The 19,841-nt window shown below is 41.9% G+C and overlaps 1 protein-coding gene across 1 annotated transcript in view; it reads left to right on the top strand.

Annotated features, from left to right (window-relative positions):
- Positions 1-3,097: 3,097 nt before the first annotated feature.
- SBNO1 (strawberry notch homolog 1) overlaps positions 3,098-19,841 on the top strand; it is a 39,448-nt gene continuing 22,704 nt past the window's right edge. Inside the window, exons 1-12 of the mRNA XM_079956400.1 lie at positions 3,098-3,264; positions 6,968-7,095; positions 8,866-8,970; positions 10,346-10,655; positions 12,187-12,287; positions 13,960-14,056; positions 15,048-15,208; positions 15,334-15,467; positions 15,568-15,658; positions 17,543-17,704; positions 19,142-19,277; positions 19,367-19,472. Coding sequence (XP_079812526.1) covers positions 6,970-7,095; positions 8,866-8,970; positions 10,346-10,655; positions 12,187-12,287; positions 13,960-14,056; positions 15,048-15,208; positions 15,334-15,467; positions 15,568-15,658; positions 17,543-17,704; positions 19,142-19,277; positions 19,367-19,472 — 1,529 coding nt within the window. The 5' untranslated portion in view covers positions 3,098-3,264; positions 6,968-6,969. The remainder of the gene's footprint in view (positions 3,265-6,967; positions 7,096-8,865; positions 8,971-10,345; positions 10,656-12,186; positions 12,288-13,959; positions 14,057-15,047; positions 15,209-15,333; positions 15,468-15,567; positions 15,659-17,542; positions 17,705-19,141; positions 19,278-19,366; positions 19,473-19,841) is intronic.

The raw sequence follows: 19,841 nt of genomic DNA on the forward strand, positions 1-19,841 counted from the left end.
CATGAAAACGGCAGGAATAGAAGGCCCTTATATGGAAGGAATAAAGGCTATATATTCAGGGCAACGGGCCAGGTTGATTATTAACAGCAACCTCTCCAAATCCTTTATGATTATGAAAGGCACAAGACAGGGATGTCCTTTGTCACCTTTGTTATTTATCATGGTGTTGGAAGTAATTGCAAATAGAATCAGGGAAACATCTGAGGTAAAGGGAATAAGAATTGGAGAAAAAGAGTATAAATTAAAGGCTTATGCCGATGATCTGGTCTTATCTTTAGAAAACCCAGTGGATAGCACCAGCAGTGTAATAGCCCCTTTAGAGGAATTTGGGAACCTGTCCGGATTTAAATTAAATAGGAAAAAAACTAAAATTTTAATAAAAAATGTGGATGATCATGAGAAAATTCAGTTGGAGCAAAAAATAGGCATTAAGGTTGTGAATAAGGTAAAATACTTGGGAATCTGGATAACCCCGAAAAATATAAATTTAATAGAAGATAATTATAATAAGGCGTGGCAAGAAATTAAGAAAGACTTGGAAACCTGGAATAGGTTGAAATTAACTTGGACAGGAAGGATGGCAGCGATAAAGATGTGTATCCTTCCGAGACTGTTATTCTTATTCCAGAATATTCCTGTAATCAAAGGTACCACCTGTTTTAAGAACTGGCAAAAAACCCTCGCTAATTTTATATGGCAAGGAAAAAGGGCTAGAGTTAAATTTAAACTCCTTACAGACTCGAGAGAAAGGGGGGGCTTTGCAGTCCCTAATATAAGGCTCTACTATGAGGCAGTGTGTCTATGCTGGATAAAGGACTGGGCCACCCTAAAGAACACAGATTTATTAGACCTAGAGGGTTTTAACATCAGGTTTGGCTGGCACGCCTATATGTGGCAGGGGAAAGGTAAGGTCCACAGAGGTTTTTCTAATCATGTTATTAGAGGCTCACTACTTGAAGTGTGGAATAGGAATAAAAATCTGATTGAAACAGGCACTCCCTGGTGGCTCTCCCCGATTGATATTATTAAAATAAAAAAAGTAAATATGACTGGTGAAAGGTGGACGTATGAAGATCTCCTAGTTAAAACAGAAGAGGGATGGAAACTTAGACCATATGAGGAAATGAAGGAAAAGATTAAGGAATGGATACAAATCCACCAAATTAACGCCCTTTGGAGTGAACATAAAAAATCAGGTATGAGCGAAAAAAAGTCAAAATATCAGGTAGAAATACTAGAAAGTAATAATAAAATTCTTTCTAAAATGTACAAGCAATTACTGGACTGGGATACCAAAGATGTACAGGTGAAAGGAGCGATGGTTAAATGGGATAGAGACCTTGGTCACAGTGTGGAATATAATAAATGGCAGACACTTTGGAAGAGGGGTATGAATTTCACGGCATGTGCTGCCCTCCGAGAAAATTTAGAAAAAATGATGTATCGTTGGTACCTAACCCCGGCAAAACTGGGGAAGATGTATAAAACCGGAGACATCGCATGCTGGAGGTGCAAAGCAAAGGTAGGGACTTTTTTTCATATTTGGTGGACTTGTGACGAGGTGAAAAAATTCTGGGGACAAATATATGAGGAATTGAAAAAAATATTGAAGTATAATTTCCCTAAAACTCCCGAGGCGTTTCTCTTAGGTATGATTGGTGAGGAGATAAAGAAAGTGGATCAAACCTTTATTCAGTATGCCATGGCGGCGGCTAGAATTTTAATAGCGCAAAATTGGAAATCCCCCAATATGCCTACGATCAGAGATTGGCAAGTGAGATTGCACCAGTATATAGAACTAGCGAGATTGACACAAAGAATTAGGCATCATAATAGTACAAAAATAAAAAATGAATGGAACAAATTTACAAGTTATATGGAGGTTAATTTTGGAATTAATAATCTAACAGCAGACGGTATCTAACACCTACTATGTTGTAGTATGATGGTATTAATAACTGCAGAAAGTGTATAAGATAAGATAACCCAAAACCGAGATGGACGGAGGTTTATTGTTTGTAGGTCTGTAAGTTTGTAAGTCTTGTATTTTTCTTACTCTTTATAATTTTTATTTTTTTCTTTTTTTCTTCTTTTTTTTTCTTTTTTCTTCTTCACTGGTGTTTGTTTTCCTTTTATATGCTTGGTATATGCTTGTTATTAACTCTGTTATATTTTTGTATGTGGTTTTTAAAATCTGTTCAATAAAGATCTTTTTAAAAAAAAAAAAAAAAAAAAGAGGCGGAGAGGCAAAGCAACTGGGCTTCAGTTTTTCTGCCGCGCTGGCTCCAGAAGACGAGGACGTGCAGCTACATTTAGGGAATGGGGCCAGACGCGACACGCGTTGCTGCGGACCCTTCCCATGCGAAAGAGAGACGCGCCTGCGCGGTGCCTTCTCCGCGCCCCCGGACCTCCTCCTCATGGCTCTCTCGGGAGGCACGACTGTCTCCCGTCAGACCACACGAGTAACAAACTCTCGCGATGGGGCCAGACGTGTGACCTCTTACTCTTGCGTGAGCACGCACGGCGCCGACATCTTGGGAAGCAGCACCACGTGACTCCCAACGGTCGTCTCCTCGACCTCCTCCTTTTTGCCCCTCCCAACGGGGAAAAAAAAACGGGCCTAGGCCAGCGCTCGAGCCTGAAGCGGCAGCTTGCGGGTTACTCCAGCGAACTACGAGCCGGCATCGGGATTCACGGAGGGGGTTCGCATTTTAGAAACCTCCCCCGCCCTTCTCCCCCTCCCCTTGGCATTCCTCTGAAGTGAGGGAAGAGCGTGAGGAAACGTCGGGCCACGTGACCAAGGGACGCGGCGAAGGGTCGTCCGGGCAGCCCGCCACGTGATGCGAGGGAAGGCGGCGAAGGAGCTTGTGGTGGTGACGACGACGACGACGAGGAGAGACAGGAGCACGCGTGCGCACTGGCGTTTCCCTGGGCGCGAGGGGCGGAGGAGTCCAGGCCATGGTCACGTGGTTGCGCAGTGGCGTCGCGCGTCTCCGGGCAGAAGAAGGCGGCGGCCGCGGCGGCAGCAGCAGCAGCAGCAGCTCCAGCAGCCGAGCCGTCCTGCTGAGGTCACGTGGCGTAGCGTCACCCGCCGCCGCCGCGAGCCTTTCCCTCGTCGCGCGCCGCCGCGCCGCCCCCTCCCTCCCCCTGCCCTCTCTGCGCGAGGGGAGGGCAGGCGGGCGCGCAAAGATGGCGGCGGCGAGTTAGAAAGCGGCTGAGGCGTCGAGGAGGGAGAGCAGCTCGGCGGAAGGAATCCCGGCCAGAGTGAGTCCCTCCTGCCCCGACCCTTCGGGGGTGTTTTTGTTTTTATCCGTCGGTGGGGGGCCCCTCGGCTGCCACCCCGCCTTCTGTCTCTCGTAGCTTTGCTGTATTGAAGGAAGAAGCGCCCCCCCCCCCGCGCTCCTTCCCCACACGCACCTTCTCTCAGGTGTTGCTCTCGGCTCCCCTCCCTCAGTCCTGCGCAGGGGAACGTTTTCTGCCGCCTCTTCCCTCCCTCAGCAAAGCCCAGACTGGCTTAACAACAACAACACAGCGCAGAGCCCTGAAGTTCTCTGTTGCATTGCGGGGAGGGGGCTCTTTCTTCCCCCAGCCCTTCAGGTTGAGAAGAAGCACAACTGGCCCCATATAACAGACATAAGAGAGGAGAAATTTGCTTTAAAGCCACCCCTGTGAAGAAAGTAACTGAGCTCGTGTGTCGTCTCTTTCGCACACTCACCCTCCCCCCCAAAAAAAAAATCTTACGGGTTTTCCTTTCAATTTGTCTATGGTGCAAGGGGTCTTCTCCCTCTTTCCCCGTTAGGAATGGGTTTTTCTACTTTCTTTTTGGTTTATGCCAGGATACCAAGCTGTTTTACTGTCGGAAAAGCCTTGCAGCTCCCTTTGCGGCTTAGCTTGGTGCCCTCGAGTTACTGTTTGACTGCAGTTCCCATCATGCTTCATCATTGGCTATGCCAGCTTGTACTGATGCATATTGTAGTCTAGTGAAATATGGAGGACAGCACATGGGCTACCACTGACCTAGTGTCTTCGTTAGGGCAGGGTCTTGTTTCCACCTTAATTGAACTAATCATCTAGCACCCCCTGCTTCCACACAGGCTGGGCAGAGAAGAAAGATGGTGAGGACTGAGTGTGTAACAGGTAATCCCCTAAATGTATAGCACTGTAATTGTATATGGTCCATTAAAAAAAACCTAATCATTTCTAAACCAAGGTCCTTGCACACACCTTGCTTAAATCTAAATGTTAATATCAGTGGATACATCAAGATTAGAGATAGTAAAGAAGCATAGTCTTTCAACTCCAGTGTTTTGAAATAGCAGCTGGCTGTTCTGGCTTGCTCTATAATGTATGGAGCCTTTTTCAGTGAGCTGGGATTTATGCTTCTTTCTTTTGTTTGTGAAAGAAGTTACAATCTTCAGCTTATAGCCCTTTGTCAAAGGATGCCTTGAGCTACCTTGTTGAGATGTGTAAGTTCTAAAGAGAATTGGCTGCATTTAAATGTGGGGACAGCTGTAGTTTGTTCTGCCTGCCTGACTAAGCAGAAATCATTTTCATTCCTGGATGTTTCTAGTTCTCTTTCCTTATCTCAGCAAGCAGACTTTCATCTTTCAGTGAAATGTAAAAGTCTGCTACTAAGAGGGGGTGTTCTAGTTGATCAATCAATACCATGTGTATAACAATTACACAGGTGGATCTAACCTAACCTGGAGGTTTATGTCCTGCACATGTGGTTTATGTGGAAGGCTAAGATCTGGTGATCCATATAGGAACTTTTTCGCGGCATTCCTGTGGAATCATCATTGTTTGGAAAACATTAATTTGTGAAATAGACCCAAAGTCTGTTTAACCCAGAGCCAGGGAACTTGTGGCCTTCCAGAAGTTGCTGAATTGCAACTCATATCATCCCTGGCCATTAACCCTGCTGGTTTAACTTTGTGAACATAATTCTCAGAGTTTGATAGGGGAGAACAACTTACCTGGATCTGTTTTGTGAACATGAGTATATTTTCTTGCTCCAAAGACAGAAAACATTCTGCTTGAAATAAATGGCACTTTTTGAAAGCTGTTGTATTCAACTTTAAATCCTGATAAATGACTGTGGTAATTTTCACAGGCTTTCCTGAGATTCTCTTTTAAAAATGAATATATTTTATCCATGACCTAGTTTCATATTATTAGTTATTATATGTATTAATCATTTGTTACCTAAAATGTCTGCAAGTGGCTTGCATTTAAAAACATATACACAATACATTGTACTGTAGGCAAGGGGAAAATGTCTCATGCAACATATAAAAACCCCACCCCCAGTAACAGCTACAGGAAGCTTTGGTTGTAAACCAAACTCAACTGAATTTATCAAAGGCCTGGGTAAATTGTCTCTTAGACTGGGGCTGAAAAGATTTCAGTGAAGGTGCCAAGCAGGCCTCCTAAAGAGAGCATTCCACAGATGTGGGACCACTATTGAAAAGGCCGTCCCCCTTTGCCACCACCACCTTCCAAGCCTCCCTCAGAGGAGGGACCTGGAGAAGGGCCTCACATAATGATCTAAGAGTCCAGGTTATGTTCATTTCTGGAATGCCTTTCTCAATAATATTGGGCTCCTGAACCATAAAGAATATTAAAAGTCAAAACCAGCACTTTGAATTGGGCTCAGAAGAATACAGGCAACCAATTTAATGTGAACAGAATTGGTGTTCTGTTCTGTTCATCTTAAACCTGTGAGGCTGCAGTAACTGAAGCTTCCAAACTGTTTTCAAAGGCCCCATCCATCAGTTGGAGGGCAAAGTGTTGTACTTTATTACAACCACTATAATCCACCTTAAAAATGATTCAGGTGGAAGTCTTCATATATATATATAGAGAGAGAGAGAGAAATTGTCAGAACTTAGTAGAGCTCTTGATGAAGCTGCACACAACTTCAGAGACCAATTCAGTTCTTTCAAAACTCAAGGGAGAATAACCTTAATAGTAAATGTGTTTTAGTATTGCTTTTTGGTAGTTCACACTGTGCTCTTCTTTACTGGAAACTAATGGTATCACCTTCCTTGTTATGGGAAGGGTTAGTCTAATGCAAACAGTTGTAGTAAATGAAAGAGAAATTGTGGCTCTGCGTTTAAAGTTAACAGTATTGAATATGGTCAGAGTATAGCAACCATACATGCTGAGCAGACTTTACAGAAAAGTAGAACCAAGTGATAATGTCCATATTAAGGACCCAAAGCAGAAAAATAAAAGTACTGGGGGTGATACTTTATAATTTGGCCAACTTATCCAGGTGGCTGTGGCCAACATGTGATACCCCTTTCTTATGTGACACAGGCACTCCTGGAAGAGAGTAGAAGAATCCACTAGCTTACGTGTGGCATAGTCATGCCTGCACTCCTGCCTACTATCATGCGCAGAAGACAAGATCCCTGGCCATTCGCCATTCTTGCTAGGGCTGATAAGAGTTGTAGTTAAGCATCATATGGAGGGCTAAGGGTTCCCTACCTCTGACCTAATACCTCAGACTTTAGGTTCATTTGTCAAAACAGTTGCCCATGACTGGCTTGGCGAAAAAAGGTGTGCAGTCCTCTTAACTATGAACTGTTGTCAGAATCCCTCTATATCTAACAGCATAGTTGCTGTAAACATAGTTATTTGTAACTTAAGTTCCACTGCTCTGACCAAATCTTCCAGTGCCCTGATTTTATACATGTTTATTAGAAGCAAATCCCAGTGACATTATGGTGGTTCTTTGGAACAATAGAAGTGTGACCTAACCTAATAGTCTTTACCTAACAGGAACAACAGTTCTTCACCTAATGCCGTGAAGACTTAAATGCTTTATGAATAATTTTATAATTTTATAAGTATTTGTAACTTCATAGGTGCTGTAGCTGTGCTTGTGGAAAGTGCACAGGAGGATTGTCTTCTTGAGTTCTTGCCACTTAAACCACCTAATTGTAAATTTGCTTTGTTTCAGAGATGGTGGAACCAGGACAAGATCTGTTGCTGGCTGCTTTGAGTGAGAGTGGAATCAGCCCAAATGACCTGTTTGATATTGAGTCTACAGATATGGGTCTTGCAACCCCAGCTCCAGCTGTTCAGCAGGTTGATAAAACAAAAACACTTAAATTGGTTACTGTAATAACGTTTGAGCTGCCTTTTCTTTTCAAGTACAGTGCTGATACTGGGTGATTGAAAAGGGAAAAGAATGATATTTTAAAAGTTACCTATTCTACACTAAAACAAAGTGATAGCTTGAATATGAAGTAACATGGCTGTTGAATAAGTGTGCCTAACTTCAGTTTGGGTGCAAACATTGTATTCTAGACTCTTGTACATTAAATTTGCCCAGTTCCAAGTCAATACAGTGGTGCCCCGCAAGACGAATGCCTCGCAAGACGGAAAACCCGCTAGACGAAAGGGTTTTCCGTTTTGGAGGCGCTTCGCAAAACGAATTTCCCTATGGGCTTGCTTCGCAAGATGAAAATGTCTTGCGAGTTCCTGCGGGTTTTTTTCCCTCCCCCCCCCTTTTTCTAAGCCGCTGATCCGATAAGCCGATAAGCCGCTAAAAGCCACTAATAGCGCTAATCCGCTAAGCCGTCAATGGGCTTGCTTCGCAAGACGAAAAAACCGCTAGACGAAGAGAATCGCAGAATGGATTCTTTTCGTCTTAGGAGGCACCACTGTAATGTGATTTAGTGTTGTGGCTAGAGATAGGGTGATAAAATCTAGGAAATAAACTTTTCGGGTTATGTGCTGCTCCTAGTGGTAGAAAGTTTGGGAAAGTTTCTCCTGTGGCATTGTAACATTTTGTATGTCTGCCTGTGGTGCTGCTTACGTCTTGCAAAATTTTAAGCATTTAATAATATCAGATCCATCACCTGGTCAGTCTTGTCTTCCAAATTAATTGCAATAACCTAGCCTCATTTAAGCATTTCGATTCATGCCATTGAAGTCATATGGAGAGAGACTGTGTGCTTGTCCCACTCTTGCTACTGTGCCCTTTGCTGCCCTCCTCTTGATACTGAGGAGATGTGTGTAGGCTAATGGTGTAAGCTATAGCATTGTTTCTCAGCTGGTGACCATATGGCCCCCTGGGGCCCCCCAGGTTATTTCAAGGGGCCCACGGGTAAATGGGGGGCCATGGCACATACAGAAGAAAATAGAAAACAAGTAGCGTGAACAGAGAAGTGACCATGCTTCCCAGTGGATGGATTGCCATGTGTACTCTGTGGCAGCATTGCTGCCACTTCTCCTTCCCACTTCCGCACTCCACTACTGTTTGCACCAAGCTGTCCGGTAGGACAGAAGGGCCACAGGAAGGAAACAAGATCGGAAGTGAGCCATGGTCGGAAAAAGGTTGAGAAACACTGCGCTACAGCACTGAGCTTGCATGGAGAATGCAGGGTGAGCGTGCAGGGCACCACTGTCACTCCATATAGAAACTCCGTTGCAAATGCCTGAAGAGGACTAGTACAATCGCTATATAAAAACGTGTTGTCATCTAGACATTGCATGAGGTCACAGTTGTCAGTGTTTTTTATTTTTCAGAAGTATATGCAAGAGTATCTTGTGTGGAATATCTGCATACCTGTTGTGAGCACATATTGCATGTCTGCGCATACAGTATCTTCTTTGGGATATATATATATAAAAGCTCTCCTCCAAGTGTCATTTGGTATTAAGCCATTCACTCAGGTTGCAGAGCAATTTCATTGCTGGCTGAGAGACCAACTGCCTTTGGCTTCCTCTTGACTGTAGACTGTATTAAATAGATAAATAAGAAGGCAAAGCAAGTGAGATGCTTGTCTTAATTGAATGTTGTTTCCAAGATATGTTTCACAATGTGACTTTATTCTCTCTGTCTTTCTTTAGTCAGCCCCAGTTAGTGCCTTAGAACTGGGCATGGAGACTGAAGCATCACTTGCTGTTAAAACAGAACCACAGACTGCATCTTCTCCAGCTGTACTGAACATCAGGGTAAGTAAGAGAAGTACAGTGGTACCTTGGGTTACATATGCTTCAGGTTACAGACTTCGCTAACCCTGAAATAGTACCTCGGGTTAAGAACTTTGCTTCAGGATGAGAACAGAAATTGCGCGGCGGCGGGAGGCCCCATTAGCTAAAGTGGTGCTTCAGGTTAAGAACAGTTTCAAGTTAAGAACGGACCGGAATGAATTAAGTACTTAACCCGAGGTACCACTGTAAAGCCTTAATTACCGTATTTTTCAACCTATAAGATGCCCCCTTAAATCAAAGAAAATGGGGGGAGATGTATCCGTGTATAAGATGCCCCCAAACTTTTGACATTATTTTTTAGGGGGGAAACCTAGTCTTATACACGGAAAAATATGGCAAGTATCTGAGTTGGAAATTTGCCTCTGATGTAATTGATTACGTGAAGAAAGAAAAATGAGTAGGCACAAATTTCCTGCAGATACCTTGTATCACAGAATGGCTTGAGCTATGAAGGAACAGTTTTTCTATGGGAAAAGTGTTAAACTACAGTGTAGAGTTGAGTGTTCAATGTCTTGAATCATGCTGATTCATGTATGTATTGTATGGTTAGGGCCAAATCTACCTTGGGGAGACAGTTTACTTGAGTATATTTGGAACCCTTAGTACTGTATATGGTGCTTCTTAAGACCTGTTGTACTAAACAGGTCCCAAACTGCCCACACCATCAACATTGTATAATGCATTGTTCTTGATCTGTGAATGAAAGCCCCATCCACTCAGAACAAAAACATTGGATGCCACCCACTATTAAAATGACAGCTCAACAAAAAAAAAACAAAATAGTAATTTGGAGGTGGGAATCCAGGAAAATGTCTTTTAAAAATTACTTAACTTTTACCTAAGTTAGGAAACTTGCATAGGGTAAGTTGTGTTGAGAACTTTTCTGATGCCCCAGAGTTAACTTAGCATGTGTTTTTAAAAACAAAAAACAAAGCTTTATAAGTACCCCATCTTAATTCCCTCCCCACCAACTCACAGTTGCTCACAGTTTCTGCATGCCATTTTTTTTTTCATTCTTGCTGCATTGTTGGCCAACTCCTGCCTGCAGAGTATATATCTACCCATTTCCTCCATTCATCGCTTTCATTATATTAATTATTGGAAGCACTACTTTTTATTATATTATAACCAAATTTCAAAAAAAGATAAGATTTTATACAAACACTTCTGTCTTGCCCAGCTCAAGCAAGCAAATGAGACACTGCTGTGGAGTCTGAAATTGAAACCGGAACTATTCAGTTTTACGTTTTTGCTTTCACTTGCAGGCCAAGACTAAATAACAGTTTTAAGTTTGGTTTTCCAGCAAACGGTAATGATCTTTCTGTTCTTTCTGTAGCAACCACCATCAACTACAACCTTTGTGTTGAATCAAATAAACCAGCTTCCTACTCTGGGAACTACCATAGTAATGACAAAAACAACCCCAGTCACCACTACCAGGCAGACGATCACTGTAGCAAAAATTATACAGACCAGCACCACTACCAGGCCGTCAGTTGCAGCACCAGCAGTTCGGAATGCCCTGACTTCCACAACTCCCAAGGACCAGATCCAGCTAAAAGATCTGCTAAAAAACAATAGTCTTAATGAGCTGATGAAGCTGAAGCCACCTCCCAACATTGCTCAGCCGGTTGCGACAGCTGCAAGTAAGTGGCTTAAGAAGCTGACTGGATGGAGTATTAGTTTTGGGGGGACTTGAACAGAATAATCTAGCATGCTCATTGCAGACTCCTTAGCCATTTGTCTTTATGCTAGATCACCTTTCCTCAGCTTGGTGCTTTCCACAAGTTCTGGACTACAGCTGCCATCTTCTCTTATCATTGGCCACTTGGCTGGGGATGATAGTTCATAGTTTAAAACATTTAGAGCAGGCTTCCTCAACCTCGGCCCTCCAGATGTTTTTGGCCTACATCTCCCATGATCCTTAGCTAGCAGGACCAGTGGTCCGGGATGGTGGAAATTGTAGTCTCAAAACATCTGGAGGGCCGAGGTTGAGGAAGCCTGATTCAGAGGGTACCACATTGGAGAAGGCTATGTTAGATATTTGGTATTCAGACTGATTTTTTTGCTACAGCATCATACAACAAAATGGTGTGCAAGCATAAACTGGACAGGCCAACTATGTTAATGTGACTCTTCTAAATAAATAGTAAACTTTGTAGCATGTAATACTGTAGGCCAATCTCTGCCAACCTGATGACCTTCACAGGCAGCACTGCTGATAGAACTTGTAGTCCAAAATGTCTGGAGGGCACCAAGTTAGTGAAGGCCGATGTAGGTGAATTGCTGGGCATGGTGTGCATTAATAGCTAACCTGTGTCTTGAAGTTTACATTTGAGTATCTTCACAAGTGGGACTCTTATTTAGAACATACTTGCTCTGTTTCATTTTCTCTAAATGCAGACTGTGATGGAAAGCAAACTCTTGCAGAAAGATAAAGACTCCTCTGGGGGGGGGGGTTATTTCTGTGAATGAATAGACTCTTCTTAGGTGGCACAGAAGCACATGAATGTTTTCTTGGTTAAAAAGCATTTACACTGTTACCTGTTGTGAAAATAGAGTTGCATTTTAGCCTTACATTCTGATTCATAAATATGTGGTGAAATTGTTTTCTTTAAGTACACTTTGTCCAGGGGCCATGGATGTGACACATGGAAATTAAATAATTTCTGCAAGTCTTTGAACATAACATACACGTCCCAGAATCATATCAAGTGATGAGTAATATTGCTATATTATTGATTTGGATGAAGAGAGAGACTGCTAAATTATGTGTTCATCTAAATAATCTAAAAATTATTTAGACCCCAAAATGTTGACTTTCTTCCAGAAATAATTGTAGTTTCTACAATGGTGGTAAATGCCACCAAATCAGGTAAGATAAACTTTGGTTTTGCTGCTAAAACTGGGAATTGGGCTTCCTCTCTTTAACCCCACCCTTCAAGGTGAACCAGATGTAAGTTTGATTTAACGGTGGCACCTGCACTAGTAGCCCTGGTCTAACAGCCAGCAACCTGTTTAGTGTTGCTGTGGCAGAACCTGTTGAGAAATGTTTGTTTGTTTAAGATTGGCAGAAATTTACATGCTCTGACTCAGCATTCAACTATGGAGAAGATTTGATTGTATTCTATAAAATTTAATTTGTTATATATTAACTTGGAAATTTTCTCTTTGTAGCTGATCTAAGCAATGGTACTGTAAAAAAGGAGGCATCTACTAAAGAGGTAGCAAGAATATGGATAAATGACATGAAAATGAGAAGCTTTTCTCCTACAATGGTAGGTGCAACTTCCTCAGCAGCGAGGTATACATTGCTCTCTAACGGAACACTGCTCCTGAAAATTTTAGTTCCCTGCACCCAGGAGCCAAATATAGAAGCTACTGAAGGAGTGCCTGCTCCTGTAAGAAATAAGTCTACTCCTTAAGATCTACTGAGGCCTTGCTCTGCTTATCCAGAGATTAGGGAAAGCCTTTTTCTCTTGTGGTACTGTGACTTGGGAATTCCCTACCCAGCTATATTCACAGGTGCCTACAGCTGTAAAGATTTAGGTTTATTTTTAAAAAATAAATACCCCACCTCCAAATTGTTTCTAGTTTCTGTTGGACCCTTATAATGATGATGATGATGATGATGATGATGATGATGATGGAAACAACAATAACAATAATAAATATATTTAACCATCCATTTATGGCATGCTCTAAAAATATTTCCAAGCCAATCCCAATTTAATATTTAAATTTTAAATGTATACATACAGTGTCTGTCTCATTTAGTTCATAAAAAGAAACAAATGAATTAAAGATGTTTCTTTACAGTATTAAGATTGATAATCCATAAAGTTCACGTCCTACTTTCGTCTCTTACCTTTCCAATGTTTGGCAAGCTTGCCGGAAAAGAACTTTAAAGCCTTAAATTTATGCATCCAGTATTAGCTCAAATTACAATGTTAATTCGATTCATCCACTGGAATGCTTAAAAAGAAAAATCATTAGCGGGTATTTTATTTATTCTTCTCTTAGTCCCTGCAGATTTTATTCCATGCAGATCAATAGCTGCTTGCCGGGGGGCCCTCCTCTTTCCCTCCCGGGTGTGGATCCAATTGATATACCGTATTTTTCGCCCCATAGGACGCACTTTTCCCCCTCCAAAAATGAAGGGGAAATGTGTGTGCGTCCTATGGGGCGAATGCAGGCCCAGCGCAGATCTCCACAAGCCGTGGGAGCCCTGCGCTGGGCTCCCGCAGCTTGCAGAGAGTTGCCTGCATGCCGAAGGCTGGGCAAGACTACGCTTGCGGAGAGTTGCGTGTTCTGGGGGCTGGGGTCGGGGGAAGCTCGGGCTTCCCCCGCCCCAGCCCCGCATCTGGGGGGAAAATAATCCCCCCCCTTTATTTCCCCCCAAAAAAACTAGGTGCGCCTTATGGGACGGTGCGTCCTATAGGGCGAAAAATACGGTGTTCTTATTAAATCTTGTTTTTTTAAATGACCATGTCCAAATTGGCCCGGATTCCTTTTACTTTTTAGAGAAGTCGCTGCTTTAACGGCAAAATGCTTTAATGAAGGATTTTATTGTGAGGACTTGATCACGCCGTGTGTCTGTGCTCAATGTCAGAGCTCCCATGGCTCCCTCCAGAGCTTTGGGGGGCTACGAGAGGGCGTTCCTAACACCACTGGAGCCTTCAGAACCCGAATTTTCCTTTTGGGTTTTTTAGAGAAGGTGCATTGCCAGTGTTCCCTTCCCGCCTCCTTGCAGCAATCGGGTTGCTCAGGATGAGCGAACCCCATCGTCCACCACAGCCTGCAGCACACTGGAAGTCTGGCATAGCACTTTTAAAAGATAAGCATTCTTCTCTCTTGGTGTAGCAGAGTCTTTTGGCTCCATCTTGCTGATTAGTCTTTAGCGTTGCTGTTTCTGTATCACAATTTAACAAATATTCATCTTTGCTGCAGAAAGTTCCAGTAGCAAAAGAGGAAGAAGAGCCTGAAGAAGAAGATGAGGAAGAAATGGGTCATGCAGAGACGTATGCAGAGTACATGCCCATAAAATGTATGTTATTCAACTGTATAGGTTATTCAACTGTTAAAAATTATTAAACTACTGTATATAGGTATACCAATATCTTTCTTGTAAGTAGATAATTGTAGTGTGTATGTGTATATCTCCTACCTCTTTTCATTTGAAGACTGGGTTTCAACAGATCTCTAGATTCATTCAGCCTTCATTGGCATAATTTAGACAATAAAATCATAAGGGGGTGGGGAACCATCCATAAAAGATGTCACTGTGAACATCTGCCTTCTTCACTCTCCGCAGATCTCTAGATGTTTTTCGTTCTAGTGTTGCGGGGGCTAGAAGGATGTAATAAAACATACTGGATAGTTACACAAATGGAAGTACGTGCTGCCCAAGGGGAAATGCAGGAATTTAGGAGAGGGAATTCCTTGCATAGGCAGAATTGCCTTTGTGTTTATCCAAGGCTCCTTTTAGGATATCACTTCAATGGATTATTTCTTCAGGGCATTTTTGCCTCTTGCTTGAGTAAGCAATCAGCAGATGTTTGTTTCATGTGTTGAGTACATTTATGTCCTGCATCTTCCATCATGGAGCTGAAGGTGACATGCATGGGATCTCCCATCCAGGCATTCTACCAACTCAAACCTCATTAGCTTCAGCAAGGTGGCTTTATCATGTGGTCTAAGGCAGTGTGGTTGCTTTGCATGCATCTAATTTTTTTGTGGAGCATCTTTAGTCCCTTGCATTTCTTCAGGCCTGTAGCATCACATGTAAATCTTGCAAATAAGGCTGTATATAAATCATGAGTCACACTGAGATAGAACTGTAGTTTCTGCCCTCTACTTCATAAACCCTCAGAATTCCTGCTGGCTTTGTAGATTAAGAGCCTTGTATTTAGAGCAGTTCTTAGCTTTAGTTTTATAAAGAGCAAATGTTTGAATTAGAGTCACTAAAATTTTTATCTTGCTGAAGTAACCTCTGATAGGATGTTGCCTATAATATTTGTATTATATTCTACAAACAGTAAAAATTGGTCTGCGTCATCCTGATCCAGTGGTAGAAACCAGCTCTCTCTCCAGTGTTACCCCTCCAGAGGTTTGGTATAAGTCTTCAATTCCTGAAGAGAGTATTGATAGTGGCTGGCTGTCAGCATTGCAGCTTGAAGCTGTTACATACGCAGCACAGGTATGTCATGGTTTCATGTTTACTCAAAAAGAACCAATTTCCCGTTCAGCTACAGAAGGTGTGGGGTTGGCGTGTAACTTCTCCTATGATGAATCTTTTATCTTCCTTTTTTTAACATTCTGCAGCAACATGAAACATTCCTACCCAATGGAGACAGAGCTGGTTTCTTGATAGGTGATGGTGCAGGTGTAGGAAAAGGAAGGACCATAGCTGGAATAATATATGAGAACTACCTCTTGGGTAGAAAAAGGGCAGTATGGTAAGTAGAGATCACTTAAATTGGGGGGGGGATGCTAGGTAAGCAAGATCCTTAACATTTTTTTGCCTGTATCTTCACAGTTGTGTTTGCTCTCTCCTAGGTTTAGTGTTTCAAATGATTTGAAATATGATGCAGAAAGAGATCTGAGAGATATTGGAGCAAAAAACATTTTGGTTCATTCATTAAACAAGGTGTGGATTTTTTTACTATGTACAGTTGAAGCAAAGTATTAGGTATGCTTGTGTGAGATGCACGTTATGTGAATGCTGTATATCTTAGACATGCTAAAACCTGCTGTTTATGGTTTTGTTGCCTTCCTGCCTAAGTTGCAATACTAGCACATGGTTGCTTAGAATGCCGCTATTCCAGTGCAGTATTATAAAATCAAGATGTTGGCATGGTGTTAGAGCCCTGCTACAGGCTTCATGAGCACTTCAGGATTGGGGTGGGGGATGGTGTCCAGTTATTAAAACAAATGACAATTGCTTGAGCTTTTTGAGTTTATTTGGGTAGTAATTTGCTTCTGAACTCTTCCACTGAAATTTGTAGTTCTCAACAAATTTAGATGTGGGAAATACTTCTTTAGTCCTTTGCTTTACAGCATTGGATATCTTGCTAGACTTATTAATTAATTAATATGATTAGTTTTATGAATCATCATTTACATGAGTCTCCATGTCTTAACTATCTCTTAGACATTCATAGATTTAACAAATTTAATATTAAACTTGCTAGATTATAGAAACAAATGAGTTATTGGCAACTAGATGTTAAATATACAGTGTAAAAGAGTCTTACTGATCTGGGTGGAAGCTCTGCATAACATTTTAACAAGTTCTTGTAAAGAACTGCATTTGTGTAGATTTCTAATTGGGAAAGGACAGATCTATTTCTAGTCCACTTCTGTTTTGCATGTGTTCACTCATAAATCCACTCTGTTCTGCATCAATTGTGAATTTTCTTAACCACACTACAGTACAGTGGTACCTCTGATTGCGAATAGGATCCGTTCCAGAGCCTGTTCGTAACATGAGCAGAACGCAACTCGCGTGTGCATGGGTCACGATTCGCCGCTTCTGCGCATGCGTGTGACGTCATTTTGAGCGTCTGCGCAAGCGGCGAAACCCGGAAGTAACCCGTTCCGTTACTTCCGGGTTGTGGCAGGACGTATCCTGAAAGAACGTAACCTGAACCTAACCTAACAAGAGGCATGACTGTACTCTTTTCTTATAAAATAAAGCGAGATGAGCACTGCAACCCCAGAGTCGGTCACGACTGGACCTAATGGTCAGGGGTCCCTTTACCTTTAAGCATTTTGGAACATGTTTGGGCCAAGAACTTTGTCACAAAATGTGGACAAGTGCAAAAGCTGAAGGATAACTGCTACAATCTGTGTATTGGTCTGGGAAGTACAAATCAAGTCAGTTCATTAAAAAATGTGTACTAAACAAAATCCTGCAGTATCCCTGTTTCTAATAAAGAGCAAAGTTGTACTGAATGTGCCATACCAGCGCCACTTTTCACACTGAATAAAGAAGTCTAATTCTCTTTGCAGGGTTGAATATTTGGGCTTCTTCCCTTACTATAGTGTACTGAATGCTGGGAGTTAGCCCACCTTTTTGCTGTCCTTTCCTTTAAGAAATGCATTTTCCAGGGTTGTACAGTTACAGTTAAAAAGGGTATTGTAACTTGTGACCATAGATTTCAGGCAAAAAACATTTCTCCATGTGTCTTGGTATTACAACTATTTCAGCAGAAACAAAAAGTGGCACAGGCACAAACTTGCCAAGATTAGGAACATTTCTCATTTGAACTTTAGCTTTAAAAATAGAGGGAATGTGTATGAGCTTTGTAGGAGAAAGTATAGGTATTAAGATCACTGTGTTGCACTTAACATTGTTGCTTATATTGGGTATGTGCATCCTGTTGCAACTTTACAATAATTATATTGATGGAAATTGAATGTTGGATGTACAAGTTTGTAAATGAAGTTTAAGGAACTAATAGTTGTAAGGAACTAATAGTTGTGCCAGTTGCAGGGTGTCTTTTATACTAATATGGTATTTTTATTTTAGTTCAAATATGGAAAAATTTCTTCAAAACACAACGGGAGTGTGAAGAAAGGTGTCATATTTGCCACCTATTCCTCTCTTATTGGAGAAAGTCAGTCTGGGGGTAAATATAAAACCAGGCTCAAACAACTTCTTCACTGGTGCGGAGATGACTTTGATGGAGTTGTATCTTTTCAGTGTTCTAACTTGGTGCAATAACAGATTCTTCCCATAGCTCTTTAAACCTGTGCCTGCACGCACTTTCTTAAGCATGTGTGTCTTGCTGATTTTAAATTATTGGGCTCTCCGTCACTTGGGAAAGACATCTGTCAAGTGTAGAAGTGTTTCCAAGCAGTCAAACTTTTGTATTTATAATTAAATGTAAAGACATGGATGTCTAGTTAATTAATAAAAAAGCTAAACTGATCTTTAAGCTGCAGTATTTGATTGACTTTTTAGCTCTTAGTTGATTGTCCAGATGGAGCACCTTTTCTTACTTGCAAAAACTATTGTTAATAGAAGTACAGTACTTCTAAAAACTGTATATGTTAAACATTGTTTTGAGGTGCCAGCACCGTCCGTTAAGAGTTTGGGTGTAATCTTCGATACCTCCCTCTCCATGGAGGCGCAGATTGCAGCTATAACAAAGGCGGCATTTTTTCATCTCCGCCAAGCTAAGCAGTTGGCTCCTTACCTCTCTCACCCTGACCTAGCCACTGTGATCCACGCAACGGTCACCTCCAGACTGGATTATTGTAACTCGCTCTACGTGGGGCTGCCCTTGAGACTGACCCAGAAACTCCAGCGGGTGCAGAATGCCGCAGCGAGACTCCTTACGGGGTCTTCGCTGCGAGATCACATTCATCCGGTCCTATACCAGCTGCACTGGCTCCCGGTGGAGTATAGGTTCAGGTTTAAGGTGCTGGTTTTAACCTTCAAAGCCCTATACGGCCTAGGACCCTCGTACCTACGGGACCGCCTCTCCTGGTATGCCCCACAGAGGAACTTACGGTCTTCAAATAAAAACATCTTGAAGGTCCCAGGCCACAGAGAGGTTAGGCTGGCCTCAACTAGAGCCAGGGCTTTTTCGTCTGCGACTCCAACCTGGTGGAACGCTCTGTCACAAGAGACAAGGGCCCTGCAGGACTTGACATCTTTCCGCAGGGCCTGCAAGACAGAGCTGTTCCACCAGGCCTTTGGTCAGGGTGCAGCCTGACTCCCTCCTTTGGCAATCTTTACAAAAATTTAGTTTATGGTTGCCATCAATTTTGATTTTAATTAATTTTTATAATGTTTTTATAATGTTGCACTGTTTTAGTGTTGTTAGCCGCCCTGAGCCCGGCTTCGGCTGGGGAGGGCGGGATATAAATAAAATTTATTTATTTATTTATTTATTTATTTATTTATTTATTTATTTAATCAATCAATCAATCAATCTGGGAGAAAGTCCAACTGAACATAGTGAGGCTCACTTGCAAGGAGAAGTGCTTAGGATTGTGCTGCATTATTTATTTATAATTGGGTAACATTATGACCAATCTTTCTGTTTCACTGTAAGTCAAAACTTCCTTGGGAGTAAGATTATTTTTATTATTAATGTCCATTCCTTAACAATATGTTCAGATAGTATTTGATGAATGTCACAAGGCTAAAAATCTTTGTCCTGTTGGGTCATCAAAACCAACTAAGACAGGTTTGGCGGTTCTGGAGCTGCAGAATAAACTTCCAAAAGCCAGAGTTGTCTATGCTAGTGCCACAGGTATGTATTCTGTTTTAAATGTGGTGTTGTTGTTTTGTTACTTAAGTTGGTGGAATGGTATGAAATTTAATCTAGATATTTGTTTTCAGGTGCATCTGAGCCACGCAATATGGCATATATGAACCGCCTTGGGATATGGGGTGAAGGAACTCCATTTAGGGAGTTCAGTGACTTTATTCAGGCTGTTGAAAGAAGGTAAGTTGTTGACTCCATATGTCAACTCTTGTTGTTTAATATGCAGGCTATAACTGTGGTAGAGCTCAAGATTTATATGAAGAAGATCCAGCATGAAAATTGTTATCCTCAGTAAGATGGCTCATAGGAATGGTCTGACTCTATAAGACAGTTTCATAGGAGGTGTTATTTGTTATCAAGTTGTGCATGGCTCTTGAAGATTTCCCTGTTTTAGGGGGACAACTCAGGGCTTGAATTTGAAGGCAACATTATTTGCCAGAGGATATAAGAACAAACATTTAATTCGTAGATACAGGAGGGAGGAGTATTTCATGTGACTCAGAAATGAAACTGAAGCTATACTAAATCTGGGGAGCTGCATGAAATAAA

The sequence above is a fragment of the Podarcis cretensis genome (assembly GCF_951804945.1).
Source record: "Podarcis cretensis genome assembly, chromosome: 16".
NCBI lineage: Eukaryota > Metazoa > Chordata > Lepidosauria > Squamata > Lacertidae > Podarcis > Podarcis cretensis.